The sequence below is a fragment of the Dinoponera quadriceps genome, unplaced genomic scaffold, assembly GCF_001313825.1.
Source record: "Dinoponera quadriceps isolate SergipeBrazil2010 unplaced genomic scaffold, ASM131382v1 scaffold2183, whole genome shotgun sequence".
NCBI classification, from domain to species: Eukaryota; Metazoa; Arthropoda; class Insecta; order Hymenoptera; family Formicidae; genus Dinoponera; species Dinoponera quadriceps.
Genome location: NW_014556922.1, coordinates 1,453,376 through 1,471,171, shown reverse-complemented (window position 1 = coordinate 1,471,171; position 17,796 = coordinate 1,453,376). Strand labels below are relative to the sequence as shown.

Genomic DNA, 17,796 nt, shown 5'->3' with positions numbered 1-17,796 from the left:
TCAGTGAATTAACGAAGCTCCGCGACGCGCAGAGATGGGGAGAATTCGAAGTAGATCGAACGGCGACGGACGACGAAGATGAGAGTTGGAAAGCGTTTAGGTCGGATGGATCATCGTCTCGAAAAGAAGGCGAAATTTCGGAAATCTCCTCGAGGTCTACTCGATCGTCAAGCTTTTATCTCCTTGGAGTACCGTCGGCAATCCACGGTTGATTTCTGGCACTTTTGGTCTGAAAATTCATCTCACGATCAAAAGAGGGGGGTTGTATTCGCGAGTGCGCTCGACGACGTCGTCATCAGGGTCGTACCTACTTCGACTACTACGCGGAATCCATCGGAATGCGGCGGGAAATCAGCGCTCTTCTCGATTAGACGGAGCGGCACCTCCTCGGGCTTGATTCTATCGGGCTGCGCTTGTGAAGTTGGCCGATGTCAAAGCCGATTCCACAATGAAAAGTCGTTGTCGCGCACAAAGACGGCACTTGGCGACAAAGCCGGAACCCGGACACGGGCGACGGCTGCCTGTCAAAGGACAATCGGCGCCTCGCGTGACATCGAGTGTCCGACGGCTGTTTGACCGTTTTTTGATTGACGTCGACCGCAAATATCGCTGCTCGTCGCTACAAAACCGTTGCGCGAGATCTATTTACGACGTGTGTGTCACCCCCGTCATTATTCTATAACCGGAGATCGTTGCGCCCTGGAAATCGATACCACAATGGGCCCCGCGCTTTTGTGGCCTGCGAGGCAGCCACTTGCGAAACGACCAGGAGCTACACCGTACCGAGGAGACACTTCCTCCTTCGCTCGATCTCACCGAGGCGGAGAGAAAGAATGAAAGCCATATACCTATACAAGCCGGCCGTGCGTTCCTCCGCATTAAATTTTAATGACAGTTTGTTTGCCTTCGGGGTTGGCTTGCTCTTAACGGAAGAGCCGGCGGGTCGATAGCTTCTTTCCCGAAGAGAATTGCTCCAGCAAGGGGGGGAGGGGGGATCGTTTTTCAGATTTTAAGGAAAACGCGAGAAGAAAGATCGAGAATTGCACTAGGCGTTACTCCGAAACGCCGAAGTTCCGCATGGAAAGGATCGGCGGAATAACGCGGAATGAGGACTCCGTCGCGCGTTTTATTAGCTCGTCGTCGACAATGGGGCTCCTCGACACATTTTTGCACGGTTGCACGTCGTGCGATGCGATACGAGAACAGCATAAAAGGAGCGTAGATATTATCCTTTATCCGTGCGGCGCGCGCACAAAGGCGGACACGCGGCGAGGGCTTAAAACACGGCGGGCGCGACAGAGAGAGAGAGAGAGAGGAAGAAGCTGGGGCATCGGATCGATGAAATTAGCATGAAGCGTGAAGAGCTCGAGGGTGGCCGAACACTTAAAGAGGGTGCTGGATAGAGACGTCATAATATTGCTCTCACGTGGCAGCTATGCGATAGTTATCCACGACAGGAAATCTTTCACGACATCGCGGTATTTCCCGGGCAAACTTCGCTTTCCGACAAAAGAGGGAGGCAGAGCTGTTTTATTATGCTCCCTACGTTTTTTCGGGCCGGCCACCACCCCCCGTCCACCTTAATACACAGTCGCTCTCGATTCACTTCGATGATCGGACGGCGAGCAGTCAGTCCAACATCGGCAATGCCGGTATCCTTCTGTTTACGAGGGTAGTGACCTTTGTTTTCTAACATTGCTGCTTTGTACGGCCTTCTCAACCAAGTTCTGGTTGCCACAATCACAACGTTTAAAGTAATTCACTTAACTCGGTCGACAAAAATAAAGTTTCCGTCACAGCTCTCGTCAGAGTTAACGATTTCAGTCACGTTGTCGGCGCGCCGCCCTCTCGCAGTTTGGAAAAATTACCGGGCTCATGGTCGGCCATTTCCGACCGATTGTTTCGTTGAGATTCACGAGTTCCGATTTCGGTGCCGCTCGCTAGAGAATTTTTAATTCATCGCGGAAGAACGCTGTGAGATATTACGAATGGCGCGCAACCCCCCGCGTAATAGCGTGTATATTATCTCTTAACGCGCGCGCGCGGCTGCAATTTTTACGAGTGCTTATTCGCGGTAGTCGCGTATTTCCTGCCCCGGCTCGTTCATATGTATGTATGAGTCGAGGGTGTTAACCGTGAAGCGAGCGGAAGAGCACAGGGGTGCCTCGACTTTCTCTGCTCCTCTCCATTCAGACTACTTCCGTTATCCTGGGGTTCTCCCGAACGAGCGCCATACAGCACAGCTTTATTATCGCGAAAACATCCTGGAGATAATGGCTAGGCCGATTCGACACGCGTAATCAGCAGCACTTCATAAAACTTATTCAAAGGTCGCGCGCACGCTGTTCTCGGAGGCGATATAAACGCAGTTGCGAGCGAGCGTTAGCGTTAAATGCGTTCACGAGGGGTGTGTGACTGCTTTCTCGCATGGAAACGAAAAATGGCCACTTTTCCAGAAGAACGTGAGAAATGATAAATCGTAATGAAACGACTGAGAATGATACTCGACGCATCGAATCGACAGGATGCGATTTTAAGAAGCAGATCATCGGGACACAATTACAGCCGCTATTAATCGACTTTGAGAGAGCGAAGCGCGGACCGATGCTGTGAAATCTACAATCGTCGGGGACTCGCATTGTTCGTGCGTTGTATCTCCGCGTTTCCTCCCTGCTCTTGCACGCGCGCGTGCGTACGTATATGCGCGTTTGGTATTTGAAACGAGAGCTGCGGGGACGCGTGAACACTTCGGCACGTGCTGGCGACATCTCGTGTATCGCACGCATGTAACATACGCGCCAGTCGAAAGTGAGCAAAATGCCACACAACCTGTCATTAAGCTACCCCTCCGGTTCGATCGAGGGAACGGAGGTGGACGCGCGACCTCGCCGCCAAATCACCGTTTGCGAGATTCCTCTGTCGAAATAATGACGGTGTGCGTGACGCGTGGACGGGGCTCGTTCTCTTCGTGTGTGACCACGATTTTTAACAAAGCTTTTGTGAATCCGAAGGCAACCTGCTCACTTCTGCGAACAATCGTTTCGGCCGGAAGCAAGCACGAAGTTGCGCATCAAACGCAAACCGATACAGCCCTCCGACGGGGATTTCCCGACTCCACTTGCGTTTGCCGAGGAGAAACACGCAATTTCGCGCCAATTATTCCCAATTACGATCGTGACCGATTCGGGGATCCGGAAAAAAATGCATTAACAGGCTAGGCCACGCGCCGCTACGGCACGGAGATTTCGGGTGTAAATTCCGCACCCTTCGCAAATGGCGACGTCTCGCCGCGCGTGGGAAATTCTCCGTCGGGATCAGAGATCGCTGACGGAAAAAAAAAACTGTGAGTCGATCGCACGGGTGACGTCTCTATCATGCGAGTGTGTGACAGCCACGTTAGCGGGGTCTCCGTTAATACGATCTGATAACTCGAAATATTCATGTCGTACCTTCGGGGGTGAATAACACAGATCGGCGCGCGTCCCTTCGATTCGCGAATACTGCGAACGTGAATATATATTACGTGAGCTCTCTAAGACCGTCATTTTTCTTGTTACGTCTTACTCATTTATCGCTATCCGGTGTGTTACATAATGAATCGTTCGAAAAAAATTTCCCGGTGGAAATTCTCCTCGAGAGGAGGAAGAAGAAGCGCAGACGCAAATTTTGGGATTCAGAAATACGACAATGACAGAAAGTAACACACGCATCAGGCTGGAATTTTTCATTATAACAGTGAGTGAGACGCGATTACCATTAGTGCCGCTAAATCAAAAGTTTGGAGACACGGTGGAATAGTATAACGTGCGAACGAGGCGCGAAAGTATCCGAGCCAATTCCAGACGACGACGGAGACGGTTCCGCCCGGTGTATCGTTATCTCGCGAGCCATTATTCCAGGAGTTATCATAGCCGATTTGATTTATCGCGCGGACCGCCAAGAAACTTGCTGCGGCCCTAGCCTCGTCGTCGATCGTATTCCAACAGTGCGGCGGAACATTATCGTTCCGACGACGGGGAGGAGGGTGAAAGGTTAGCGCGAGGCAGGGTGGGGACGGGAGCGACGGGAATCGAGCAGAAATATATAATAAGAATTATAATTTGTACGTAAAAATTGTATCTCTACTGTCTTTTGTGCGCGAAAGAAAGAGAGATTACAATCGGCATATACTTGTGCAATAAAAGCGATTACGCGACAAAAACCATTGCAGCTGCGCAATAATATAAAAGTTATAAGAGCACGCACGCAAGGAAAAAGGCTTATCGACCAAGCGCGCGTATGTAGAGGCGGTCGCGTGTACACACAGATAGCGGTAGGAAGCGGGGTATGCGAGAGGGACGGAGGGGAGAGGAGTCGAATGGTCGCGCGGGCAAGATACAAATTACATTTAAATAGAAGTCGAGAGGAACGCGAGGTATTCGCAATTTAAACGGAAAGAGCCGCGGAGGGGGAGAGAGAAGAACGGGGTGGCGTGGAGGCGATTCCAAAATACAGCGGCGGCTGCGGCAATGGCGGAAAAAGGACAGGAGGAACGAGGGGGGTGGGGAAAGTGCACGGACCGTCGGTCCACGGTTGCGGGGATAAGAGAATCGGCAGAGACCGAGGGGGGTGTCTGATGCCACGTATAATCACAGCTTTTAATCTGGCACGGTTGTCGGGGGGTAGCTCTCGGTCACGGCGATACAAGGGCTACCTCGGAGGTGGCGAAGGGGTGGCCGTCGTCGTCCAAGAGGGGCACTCGGTATTTAGCAGCACGCCGGGGGTTCGGATGGAGCACGGGGGTGGCGTGGACGGTCGCCACGCGTCGCGCCGTTATTGCCTCCTCTCTTTCTCGGCTGACTAAGAAGCGCTACCAGCAACCCCCTGCGACCCTGTTGTGATCCCCTCCCCCGGCGGCTCCTTCGAATTCTTGCGATCCATGGCGGGTGGCGGGTTTCCGAGGCGAATGACAGGGGGATGTTCCAATTCTACGCGGAGTTCGCCACGTGGCCGATTTTGCGAGCGTTTAACGAACCCGCCACGCGTACCGGCGACGCCGATGATGTCCGTTTAATCGAGACGAACGAATGATTTCTCTACAGTACGGCGGCGATTACCTGCTGCCTTCTCCGAGAGAAGACGCGCCATTAGGAGTCCCCGATTTCGCGCGGTTTCAACGCCGGTCAAACGAAGAATCGATACTGAACTGTCAACTGCGACGATCTCGACGATTAACGCAAAGCGGAGGATGATCGATCGGATGGTCGATTGGCCGACCGGTCGGTCGCGCTCGAGAAGCGCGGTGTAAAGAGACGGAGCAAAAGGACAACGAGGACGGATCGAAGGAATCCAGCGCTCGCGGGGATATCGAAAGGAGCCGCGGGGAAAAGGAGGCGACCGACCGGTAACGGGCAGGGAGACGCACCAGTTTTGAAAAAAAGAGGAAAGTAAAAAAGAAACTCGGCTACGGGGGAAAAGAGAGCGAGAATAAGAGAGAAAGAGAGAGAGAGAGAGAGGGAGATCTCAGTGCCCGATAGACTCCGGCGAGAGAACGCGCGGAGGACAATCGACCGGGTTGAAAGTCGATATCCTTCGGCCGCATCCGGCCGTGCATAGTTCACGTACACACAAGCGTACGTTCGTTCGAACGCGGGAACAACGATGAGGACGATGAAGTCGAGTAAGATCGACGCCGGCCGTAAGATCGCCGATCGGGCTGATCGGACGGGACAGCCGGTGCATGGTGGATGAACTTGGACAGCGACGCGAAACGTGGTGTAGAGTTGCGAGAGCAGTCGGTGATTAAAATGACGTTAACTGCTCCGACAGAGTTATTCCACGCGGTCGAGGATNCCCCCGTCCCGTGTCTCACACGCATTTTTCGATCGTCCGTCGTCGTCATCGCGTAGCCGCTTGCATAGAACAGCCTTTCTTCTATCGGCGGCTGATAGATAGAAGGAGGGAAGTTGAACTTTGTCGAATTGCAACATTCCATAGTAGGCGAAAGATCAAGCTAATTAAAGATCAAAGATATCGCTTGCGTTAATAATTCGCACGTGCGAAGTGGAGACGGAAATGAAGCTACAATGAGACAGGGAAGCGTTACATAGTCTCTCGCGGCTGAAAACTCTCTGAGTCGCCGCGTACCCTCCTGATATTCTCGGCGTTAATCAGCGAATAATTGAGGTTTGAATCTGTCGACCTTCTCGACTCGACTCTCTAGAATTTGATCTGAGATTTTGCTGCACTCCGGACGAGGCGCTTCAGTGCGCGTCACTTCGTCCGCTACTTCGCAAGCAAGATCGCATCGATCAGTCTCGGTAAGAAGAACGCCAACGCCGTCTCGATGTCTAATATTCGATCGCGAATCGATGTCGCGCTGCGACGTCACGCGGGACTCGAGCGGCATTTAGCCGGCGAGCACGCGACGACTTCGCCGTGACAATGGCTACGTTCTCGATGGACGCGGTAAGTAACCGCAACAATGCCGGGGGAGAGACAGCCCCCGGGGGTAGTGGAAGAACCGAAGTAATGGATGGTTCCTGGAACCCGAGGCGAGTGAATTGTTGGCCCCTGCACGTCCGCCTTGGAGACACCCTCGCCTTGCCCTGGCCGCGTAAATCAATGCACCCCTTCGCGCGCTACCAACCTCCCCAGCCTTCCGTCCACCTCCTCCTACACCGCCACTGCCGCCGCCGCCACGGCCAACCCCTCCTCATTCTGGTCTCTACATACTCTCTCTCGCGGAGCAGCAGCCCTCTTCTTCGCCTCAGAGAAGGGTGAGTTAGGGGGTGTCGGAGACGTCCGGCTACTGCATTATGTATTTCTCACCGAGCCGCCACTAACTTCCACTCTCTCTCTCTCTCTCTCTCTCTTCCCCCCCTCTTTCTCTTCCCCTCGAACCCTCGTTCCTCAGGCACTCCTTCTTTTCCCTTTCACCCCGTTCCACCAATCTCCCCGCGTTTGCACGAACCTTGCCCGTTCGCTACCTTTCCGCGTTCCCTCTCGCTTTCTCTCCCGCCGGTACGAATCCTTGCCGCTCGCTAAAGTCTTTTTCTAGCGCGCGCGCACGAAGGGAGTTCCTTTTAATCAGCCGACCCGTCGGTGGCTACGGACGTCGGTGCCGTCGCGGAATTAATTTCCTACACCCGTGGATCTCTCCGCGACCGCGATGCGCGGTCGTAATGAAATAGAGAACGAAGAACGTCCGTCAGTACGGCGATTTACCACGATTCAATTTTTCTATAGGGATAAATATCGTTGTCCGATATTCGAGAGAGAAACCGGCGCGATCGGCGATCATTATTTCGCGTTCTCTTCGTTGAGTTTTTCCTTCCTTGCTTAATTATCCGCGAATGTCGAAGCGTGCGATCGATTCTTCAAACTTCGTTACGTTCGCTTTGCGACGTGGTGAGTCGGACTACAGTCGAGTGAAGGGTGTTTTGTTCTTCGGATAGGTGGAGGCTCGCACGTCTCTCCGGAGGGGTGGACGACGTCGCAGAGATGGCCACTCGCTTAAACAATCGTACGATTCGCTCCAACACGCGGATACAGCGTGTAAACTCGACTCTCCGTCCGTCCACCCGTCGGCGGTCGGTGACTATTAATTACAGGGACACGCTCGGCCACCGCTCGGGAAACCGTGCCACCTCCCTCCTCACCAACCCTCTACGTCCTCTTCCTCACCCATCCCGATTCTCTCGTGGTACCCGTGATTTTCCACCCTTGGACCGAGGGAATGGGAACGAGGGCCTGGCTGGCTGGCTGGCTGGCGGCCTGTATATCGCGCGATTCCGCGTACTAAAAGGGTTGGGCGGTGGTGGTGGTGGTGGTGCGGCATTGACATCCAACCTCCCCCTAACCCCCTCCCCCCTGGTCGGACTGCCTGGAACCAGCCGGAACGACGGTGCTGGCCACCTCGACAAATGTAATCTCGTCGGCGCACAGCGGCGCTCCTCTCGCTTGACAGCGGGTTCTCCGCGGATGACGAATGTTGTAATCGAGACGCACTTTCGCACAAAACTCGCCGAATAAATTGAATAGGCCGGCTTCCAAAAAACCGCTCTAAGTCCGCGGATCGAAATCGCAGCGACGAAAGAGAGAGAGAGAGAGAGAGAGAGAGAAAGCGCGTTATATTCGCAAGAGTGACGGGCATTTTTCCTCCGGTGGAATTGTATTACCGTAACGACCGATCTTGTCGAAAAAAAAAAGGATTCTCCGAAATCTCTTGTTCGGCGAACGCGACTGTCGATCGATGATCGATTTAAACGGCATTTGTTGGGAGGGGAAAAAAAGAAAACAATCGCGTTGCGACAGGGGCGAATACGAAAACGGTCTCGCGGCACATTCTATCGCGGTGATTTTACTTAAGCACGCAGAAATTGTAGCTTTCCAAGCGACGGGGAATTCATTTTCCACACGAGCTCGGCCGCGAGCTAGGTCGCAAGCTGATGCTAAATAACGAGTTAACGAGATACCAATTTCTTACGTCGTAAGAAAGATCCGCGTCGGTATGATTCTCGGGGAGGGCTCGATGGTGGTGAGATGTCAACGTCAACCCTCGGAATGGACGCGCACGGTCCGGCTGGCCGAATCAACGAATGTAATCTCGTTTCGCAGTGACGCTCCTGTTACAACGAGCATATCTACGGCCTTTTAAAAACATACGTTCCGATGAACCGGATGAACCGTGTAATCTCGTGGTATTCCAGTCTAATCCACGCTGATCCAGCCTAACCCAGTCTAATCTAACATGCTCCGTAATGCCATTGACAATCTGTCATTGTGAATTTACCCTTCTGCTGACATAATTCTTAGAAACACGGTGGAAACACGAAACTTTAGTTTAGCGGAGTTCTCAAAAGGGGGTATCCATCACACAGACCGTCTTACAAATTGACGAGATGAGGGAAACACCGGATAACATAATTCTTCCTTCGGCGGCAATATCAGCGGGAAAAATGACGTCCGTCCAACGGCCCGTTTGAATTTTTCTGGTCCTTGGCAGACGAATGAGAGCCGCTGTCGGCATCCCGGAGCCAGTGGCGCGAGTAAACCAATAACGCGTCCGCCACGCCGGGTGCCAGATTCAAATCCGGCGGGGACCGAAACGGTATTCCACGACGAAACGGATAGCGGGGGCTCCGCAGGACATTTCGAATCCGTCTCCGCGTCCTGCGGGCTTTACTGGTTTGTCGAGCCATTGGCTCGATTCGGCAATTCCGCGCGCGTCGACTTCGCGAAAGAGGACGAATGGTCGGTCGCCCGTTCGCACGCAAAACTGTTGCTCTCGCGTAATTTTCCTTAATCCGACCGATACACGCTCTCGACGTTTCTCACATCGCCGGTGAAAATAGATAAAACTGCGGTCGAGCGAGTTTTACTCGAGCGACCGATATTTCCATGAAAACATCGGCGGAAGATCGACGACGCGACGAAGCGCGTGACATACGAAGCTTATACCTACTCCGATTTTGTTCAGCCAAATTGGACGAAGTATAAATACATACCGAGGTAAAGCTGTTAGAGCAAAGCAAAGGAGTCGCAACAGGACCAGAGCATCGTTCTTCGAGCGTCTTCTTCGCGAAGCGGACGGAGAAGGAAGAAGAGGAAGGGACCCCGAGATATTCCGCCCGTTCCGCAGGGTGTACGAAGCGTATCCAATTTGATGGCATTACAATAACGGGGGTAATGTCTGAGAATAATGAAATTTCCCCCAATCACCACGGCTCGCCTGGAATACGTTCCTTCGTTCCGTTCGTACCTCCTTCTTCTCTCCGTCCCCCTCTTTCTTTCTCTCCCTCTCTCCCCTTCCCTCTTTTCTACTCATTTTTATTCTCTCTCTCCCTCACACACACACACACACACACTTCCTCTCAATTTTTCCTCTCTTTTTCTTCGAACCGAGTTCTTCTACTGTCTACCACACACACACTCCGTCGCACACGAATGGACACGTACAAGCAGACCAGGGCAGACGAGTAGAAATGTTTTCGAATCAATCCCGTTCGCGAGTTATTTCGCTCCCTATTAAAGGAAGGACGAAAGAAAGAGACCTTCGAGCATTGCGCGCCTTGAGAGGCGAATTCTAGATTAGAAATTTTCAAAAATCGTTGACCGTCGCTCGCGAAAGTTCAGCGCGTTCCCACGAGCATACACGCGATAATAGATAATCGCTATAACTATGCGGCACGAACGCAGTAAAAATTAAAATCTACGGATCTATTGACGGGGATGAATCTCTTTGAGAAATGTTCACGAGTCACACTCACATCTTTCGGGTGACATAATTCGCAAATAACTTGACATATCGATTTGATCCTGACGCGACGACGATACATTTTTGGAGTTGCGAGAGGGGCGAGGCGAGGTATCGGAGAGATTTCAATCGCGAGACGAGAATTCCTTTTGATCGTTTGCAACGGCTCGGATTCGTCCGATGCTGCACCTCTCGACTTGCTGGCGCAATAATTCCCGAGCGAACTGTACGTAATGGAATATTACACGGGCCATTAAAGAAACGTTAATCTTGCCCACAACAAGTTCAGAAGCGCTCGCAGGATGCTCAGACGCGGCGGCCGGGATTACGCGCCGGCTTTGATCCTCCAACACCCCCGGAGGCGCTCCGAGTCCGCAAGCTCCTGTAATTTGTTAAAACGCGAAATTCTGTGACGTCGCTGTTTGTGTCGGCGCCTCGTTACCGCTTAAAATGCTAAAAGTCACGCGGCGCCTTTGACGACTCGCAGCCGTATAGCACACTCGCTCGAGCGTTCTCTCTGTCATTTCACGTTAAATTATTTCCTTACCATGAATACGTAAATAGCGTCAACGTAGCGACAACGTCTTCGAAATACATCGACCCGCGTTGCAATTTAAATCGTCCGTGAGATTTTATTTTGTTGAAAAATCCCAGAGCTACGGCAGTTTAAACGAAGCGTTAAAAATGGCAAGGAGGATGAAAAAGAAAGTAGAATTTCGCACGGTGATATAAGCGAAAGCATACTTGAGAAAGTTCCAAATCACTCGTGCAAGCGTATTATTAACTTCCCGATTGTCACGATGTCGCGTGTTATTCGGACAGCGGTTCGACGCTTTACGTTATTTTCAGCATTTCGAATACGAGATCACGGAGAAGCGCACCTACGTCGGAGATTGTCGCGCGATGCACGCGAACTACTCCCCGGAGTGAATCCGCCCCGGTCGGTCCCCACGGATACCCACGTGGATACTAAAATTTCCGGGACGTCGAAAGAGCGGCAAGACACAAAGAAAAAGAAGTTGCGGGTGAACCCCATCTTCTCTCTTCCTCGCGAGTAAAAGAGCGAAACAGTCTTTGACACATTTTTCTCCCGCGTCGATAAGAATCCTCCCGTCATCCTTTTCGTCCTGCCTCCGCGACTCTCTCCGCGAGGGTGGCTCGCGCTGCGTACACCTCGGCGCTATTACGAAGGCGCGAGGGTGCCTTGGCGAGGGAAGACGAGTAGGAGACGCGGCAGAGACGCGAAGAAGGGCGGCGCAGAGCGACGCGGGGCACGCAGGGAGGGAGGGAAGGAAGGAGGGTAGAATTTAGCGACCCTCTTTTGCTTTTTACCCTAAGCGAGTCGAGAGCCCCTTAGCCACCGTTTATTGGACGCATGCAAATATCCATGGCAACGGCGTAGAACCAACCAACCCCGCTGGCTCGAGAACACCGAACACACCGTACCGCGAGAAGGGCGGAGAAGGAGGAGGACAGGTCCTTCTTCAGGTCAGAGAAGAGAAAAAACAGAGAGAGAGAGAGAGAGACGTCGGGGAATTTCCTTTTGATCCGCGTCAGTCGTCCTCGAGCAATCTCTTAATTGATTCCGCAGGGATCGCTCTGTCACATTTGCGACTTCGCGTATCTCTTCTCGCACCTACCCAGTCTTCGATTAAGACTCCTCCTTTTTCCAACGGAAATATCCAAACACGAGCGACGTGTGAAGACACGTGAGAAACTGAAGAGTATATTCGAGTATCTCAAACCACGTTCATATGCAACAGCTAACAAGTAACACAAGGCTGAAGGTCGAAGTCGCGGAAGAAGACATCGCCGTTTTCTTGCCGCGGGACACCACGATGATCGCAGCCGCGATACTCTAATGAAGCACGCGATACCCCGTCGCGACGACCGCGAGAGAGACGGGAAGAGAGCGCGTGTTGGGGGAACTCGCCAGGGCGGAACCAGTTAACGCCAAATCGTCCGTCATTCGTTTGCGCGATTAACCGCCTCGTGTTAACAACATCAGCGCGCGACAAGAGGGTGGAGTTTACGTCGTCCTGGTCGCTGCGCCCCCGAGTCCATCGGCTCGCATAAACATCCTCTGTACAGCCGCCAACCCCACGGAAAACTGATTTCCATCCCCCTCCTGCCCTCGCTGCGTACCGACTATCCGCGCCGCTATCTATGTAAATGCGGTCCTGTTTTGTGTGAGTAGACAAAGCCTCCGCATTGACAATACACGCCTGCGCGCGCTTACAACAACCTTCTCTTCTCCACCCCCGCTGCCGCGAGAGTCCGAAAGTCGGGCTCCATTACGGCTGTTTTGCGACGCGCTTTGCATTGTCGCCACCGCCGCGCCGCGACGTCGATTCTTCCGACGAGAACTTCTGCCACCCTTAATGTCCGCCTGTAATCGGTCGGGGCGAACATCCCGTCGCGTTATTTTCGATAATCACGAAATCACGGAGGGGGTCCTCTCTCCTTTCTTTTTTTTAACGAAGCGAAATTTTCGAACGAGATCAAGGGAAGTCTCGGGAAAGAAAAGAAATGCAGATGGTACTCACACTCGGGATGTTGTCGTTCGTGCACACACCCTCCTGCAGCAGACGATCTCGGATCTCCCACGCGAAGATCGACGGACACTCGCTCTTGTAGAGCGAGATCTTGCTGACGACCTCCGCGGTGGCTACGCGCGGTTTACTGCCACCGATCGCCCTCGGCCTTATGGATCCGGTCTCATAGTACCTGCAACAATAATATTTTGCGGTACAATACTGTAGGAATGCGTTCGAGTCAATCTGACGCGGCCAAGCCACGGTGTGTTTATCAAGCATACCATCCGCGATATTGTATCCGCGCTGTTCGGATTTTCGCGAAATCACGCAGGTTCCTTCATCGCGAGGTACAATATCGCACTTTGGCTTACTTGATACACGGTGAGACTCGCGGAGGAATGCGCGTGCACACGACACGGAGCAAGCAGTACTGCAACCAACCTGCCGAGGATCTTCGAGACGCAGCCGTTGCTGACCTGCAGTATCCTGGAGATGTCGCAGGGTCGCGCGCCCGAGTGCGCGAGCTCGACGATCTTCTGCCGCGTCGAGTCCGGAAGTGGCCGGCCGCCGACGAAGACACCCCCCAGCTGGTTTACCCCGCTGTGCCCTGCGAACGACCACGAGAATCCACGTGTAATACGGCACATAGGACGCACGCACACTTTTATCGACGGCCACCTCGTCGCGAGGACCGGCAGCAACAAATTGAGGGACCAATAACACGTTACAAATAATCCTTCCCCTTCCCTCCCCCTCGTCCTTCGATCGCTCATCCAAGGGGTGTGAAAAATTCAAACGCTTCGCCGCCTCCGGAGGCTTCTTCGCGTTTCGACGAACAATACCGCTGTCGCCATAGATCATGTATTTTCCCTGCTTCACCCCGCGACCGCCCCCCCCCTCCCCCTTCTCCCAAACTCATGCTGGAAATCGAGAGGAGAGAAGAGGACTACGGCGGGTTCGTCCGTTCTTTCTTGCTTGCTTTCTTTCTTTCGCTTCTTCTTTCCTTCGTTCTTCCTTTCTTTCCTCCCCGACTCCACGCGCTCGACGAAGGGTGCGACAGAGAGGTGGAGGACGAGCGCAGGGGGTTGGTCGCGAGCGTCGTAACGTCGGCGAATCCCATCGTAGATAATCTTCGACTCATTGTGCCGGTGGCAAGGCAGGCACATACACGCGAGAGAGAGAGAGAGAGGAATGCCCGGGCCGGAGTGCCGTCGTGTTCCTCGAGCGCGGATATTTTATATTCCTGCGACTACGGATGCGACTATGCGCGCAAAAGCTGCACCCGAAGCTGACACCTATAGCGGCGAGCGCGCCACGCCCTAATTTTTCCAGGGTAGAAATCTCGGCGTCTTCTTGCGACGAAGGGTAGGGGGTGGTAGGTAGAATTTGTGGAAAGAGAGAGGAAGAGAGATAGGTGAACGTGCCAGCGCCAGACGCGTTAGCAGATTCCTCCAGAAAAATGTGTGTCACGTTCCGTGATGTGTGTAAATCAACCACCTAACAATACCTTCGCTAATTCAAGATGTACTAACAATGACACACTTTTTTCTCTTCTCTCTCATTTTGTGTTACAAAAGACTGACCTCATGATTTTGCACTCAACAGTATCGTGAAAAGTATTCGAGTTCTTCGTTCACGCGCGAAACCATCCACCGAATCTGTTAACGGACGGACGTACAACGCAGCGAGGCAACATCGGATACTACGAATTCGCTCGGAAGCGTCGATTCGAAAAAAAAAATCGCCACCGAGCGAGGTAAAATATGTTGCAAACGCGAGCTTTCGCTCGCGAGGAGAAGCGACGTCCGTTGGAGAGGAGGAGTGCGCCGTCGGTTGTCAAAAATTTCTCGTCGTCGCTAATTCGGCGCGTCGGCTGGCGCACACACAACCGGAGGGTTATAAGGGAGATTTACGAGCGTGCGCGCGATCGACGAAAAGGGGGCTCACGGTCGATTGACTTTCGAAAATGGGCCTCGCGCGAGAATCGCGAGCCATTTCTCGCGTGTGTCTACGCGCCCGTTGTCGATGGGGCCTTCCACGTTCGAAAGAGGGACTGAGAGAGAAAAAAAAGACTGCTCCTCGATTGCGCTCGTCGCTCGTGAAAAGTGTGTAACACCGTCATTCACGAATTAACGGTGTATTTTCTTTATAAACAACGCATTTTCCCCGCAGTCCTTTTCTCTCTCGCTCTCGCGAGTTTCGCCTTTCCGGTTGCCTACTAGATCCGCGCACAAACCGAGCGTAAGGAACGCAAGCGCGGCGAAAGTGGCCGGAGATTCTCGCTCGCGCAGGAATCCTCCGATAATACCGCCGCGGCGCGCAAATCGGCGGGCAAAAAGCAGAGCGGAGTGGTGAATTAAAGAAAACAAATGGAAAAGGAAGGGCGGTGCGCGTCCCGGACAGGGAACGCGAGTAAATTGTTAAACGCTTCGAATGCCGCTCCTTAACGAGCGATAATAACTCGCGCAAATAACTGCCGCGTCTTTAGAGGGCTAGTTTCTGTTCCCACTCTCTCTCTCTCTCTCGTTCTCTCTTACTCGCAATCGTCCGCTGTCTATTATGCACGAACACGACAGCACCGGGGAATTACAGTTGGCTCTTCATCCTCCTCTCCGTAGACCGAGCGCGGATTCTGGGGTACGCGCGTGTTGGTTCGTATTTAGGGGTACAAGCCGAAGGGAGCTACCATCGTCACCTTTAAGGCAAGCCGGTACTAACCGCGCGCGTGAGGGGTGCGCTCGAGTGGGCATTCGGCGTGCGAGAGGACGTGTTTTGATATTGTAACGTTTGTATTAAATATCAGGCCGGAAGGGTGCGAGCAGCACCCCGCGTTTATTAGGTCTTCATTAGCCGTCCCCCTTGATCTCTTCTCGCTGTCTCGCTCTGAGAATCACCACCCCGTGATTCTCCGTATGTGTAAGTTGCAACAAATCGCGACGATTGTTGGCGGATGGGGACGTTTCAAGAGGGATGATTTTCACGACCCGCGCGCTTTCGCTCGCTACGCTACGAAATGCCAAGGTTTTGATTAAAAAGAGACTCGCGACGCCGACGCTCGTCTCTTTTTCTCCTCTCGTTGAAGTAACAAACGACGTTCCTGTAGTATTGTCGCGTAGGCCTAGCGCGTAGGTTAGACGCGAAAAGGTGGGCGTAGACGGCCTTGGGATGTGTATCGCGTTATTTTAACACGTTGCAGAGTCCACGCGACAACAATGTCATCAAGGACTCGCGCGCGCGCACGCTCTCTGCGCTAATGAACGTGGTGACGCAATGCAGGTACTACGCCGGCGACGATGAGAGAGGCCCTATCGACTCATTATAATACAACACACACAGCTGTTTTTCAGCAAGCAGCTTCTCACCTATCAACGCCTAGATACGATGCCGCTCCGATAGCGGTGACCAAGGCGAACCCACCGAATGACGCAAGTGTCAGATCTGAAAAATAGAAAGATGCGCTATTGGGATTTTGATAAACGAAGAGCTGCTTTGCTTTGTACCAGGAAACTCCCGCATGTGATTATCCCGGGGCATCCTGTGTACGGTGATTACTATCGCGGAGATCTCGACGTTGTTGCGACAGTTTTGCTAATAGAGATTAGACAATTCTGCTTTTAGAGTGCAATTTCCCGTTGGAGGATCTTCTGAGTCCCTTAATCCGCGAGTGGCCGGTGGATCGATAATCGAGGATCGATGAGCCAAGTGTTTTCGGATGTGTGCCGACAGTTTGATACTCTTTTGGCAGAGCGCGCGTGTGTAGCCGCGAAAAAATGGGAAGCTCGTTTACAAACGGGCAACAGAGCCTCGCTGACGCGACGGCTCAGACAGCACATTCATCATCCGTCCGACTTCTTCTTCCTCCTTCTCCTTCTCCCTATCCGACTTATATCCGCCTCTGCTTCCCTGCACCACCGCCGTTCTTCGCGGTGGTCCCTCCTCTCGCAGTAGTGACGTAATCAATTACGACGAGCAGAGGCTCGCCGGAGGTTCCCGGTTTCTTGCGCGCGCGAGAGACTCGCTCTCCCCCTGTTTCCATTTCTCACATCGGAATAAAGTATTCGCGATTCTGTTTTGATTCGATCTTGATATTCTCGAACGGTTCGTTGCTTCGTTATTCTTTCCTCTCTTTCTACCCTTTCTTTTCTTAAGTTACCGAAGAATCGTGTCAAAATTTTCGTACCATCTAGCGTTTCTCGGTCATTGTAATTAAAGTTGTTCGAAATGTGGACGTTTTCGCTGTCTATTCGAATGTAACGATTTGTACATCGACGATGATACGAATCAATTAGATGTCGCTCTGCGTGAAAAGCCGCATCTCCAGGAGCTTCGCCGCGACCATTGTCGCGGGTCATTGTGCATCGTTGTAACGAGAGTTCCGCACAAGTTGCCGAGTTGCCGAGAACAAGCGGCGGTCGGGATACAGCGCGCACTCCAAAGCGCGACGACAAACGTTCACGGCTGGCGGTTAAAGCCGGGTTCACCGGAGAACGTCGTCGTGGATGGCGATCGTCTCCGCGGAGATGCGCTTCCGGGAGGATGAATGAGCGAAGCGGAACACCCTCCGAACGATTTCGGACTCCTCAACTTCGGGGCGCAGAAAGGCGCGTCGAGGGATGATGCCCGCGTTTCGACAAGGTGTTTCACCACTGCCGAGGATAATCGCCGAAGAGGACGATGAAATGGAATGTCCATTTGGTCACGTCCAAGTGACGTTTTGTCGTACAATTCGAGGTTCGTTTGGGAGGTCCGTTGATCGTAACGTTCGAAACGATAACTCGTTTGTAATGAAATTAAATCGACGTGAGGATAACGAGGTATTGGTACTTGTCGGCCGAAACTTTCTTTCGCCTTTCGCGAGAACTGATTCTTTCAAGCTCGATGAACGGTGTTTCCGTGAACGCAAAACTCAAAGCGCCATGTTTACGGCACTTAGCCGGCATTTGACTTCCACTCTACAGTTTCAATTGTAGCGTGAAAAGGAGCCCTCAATAGGCGGTGGATACACGCCGCGAGACGAGGCAG

The 17,796-nt window shown here is 52.8% G+C and overlaps 1 protein-coding gene across 4 annotated transcripts in view; it reads right to left on the bottom strand.

Moving 5' to 3' along the window:
- Positions 1 to 17,796, bottom strand: part of LOC106748469 (paired box protein Pax-6-like) — a 101,960-nt gene that overhangs the window by 36,468 nt on the left and 47,696 nt on the right. For all 4 annotated transcript variants that reach the window (XR_001374758.1, XM_014627000.1, XM_014626999.1 and 1 more), the window contains exons 3-4: positions 13,216 to 13,381; positions 12,784 to 12,964 (exon numbers count right to left, since the gene is read on the bottom strand). Coding sequence is in view for 3 of the 4 variants with exons in the window: in XM_014627000.1 (XP_014482486.1) it covers positions 12,784 to 12,964; positions 13,216 to 13,381 (347 nt within the window). In the remaining variant the exon portion in view is untranslated. The remainder of the gene's footprint in view (positions 1 to 12,783; positions 12,965 to 13,215; positions 13,382 to 17,796) is intronic.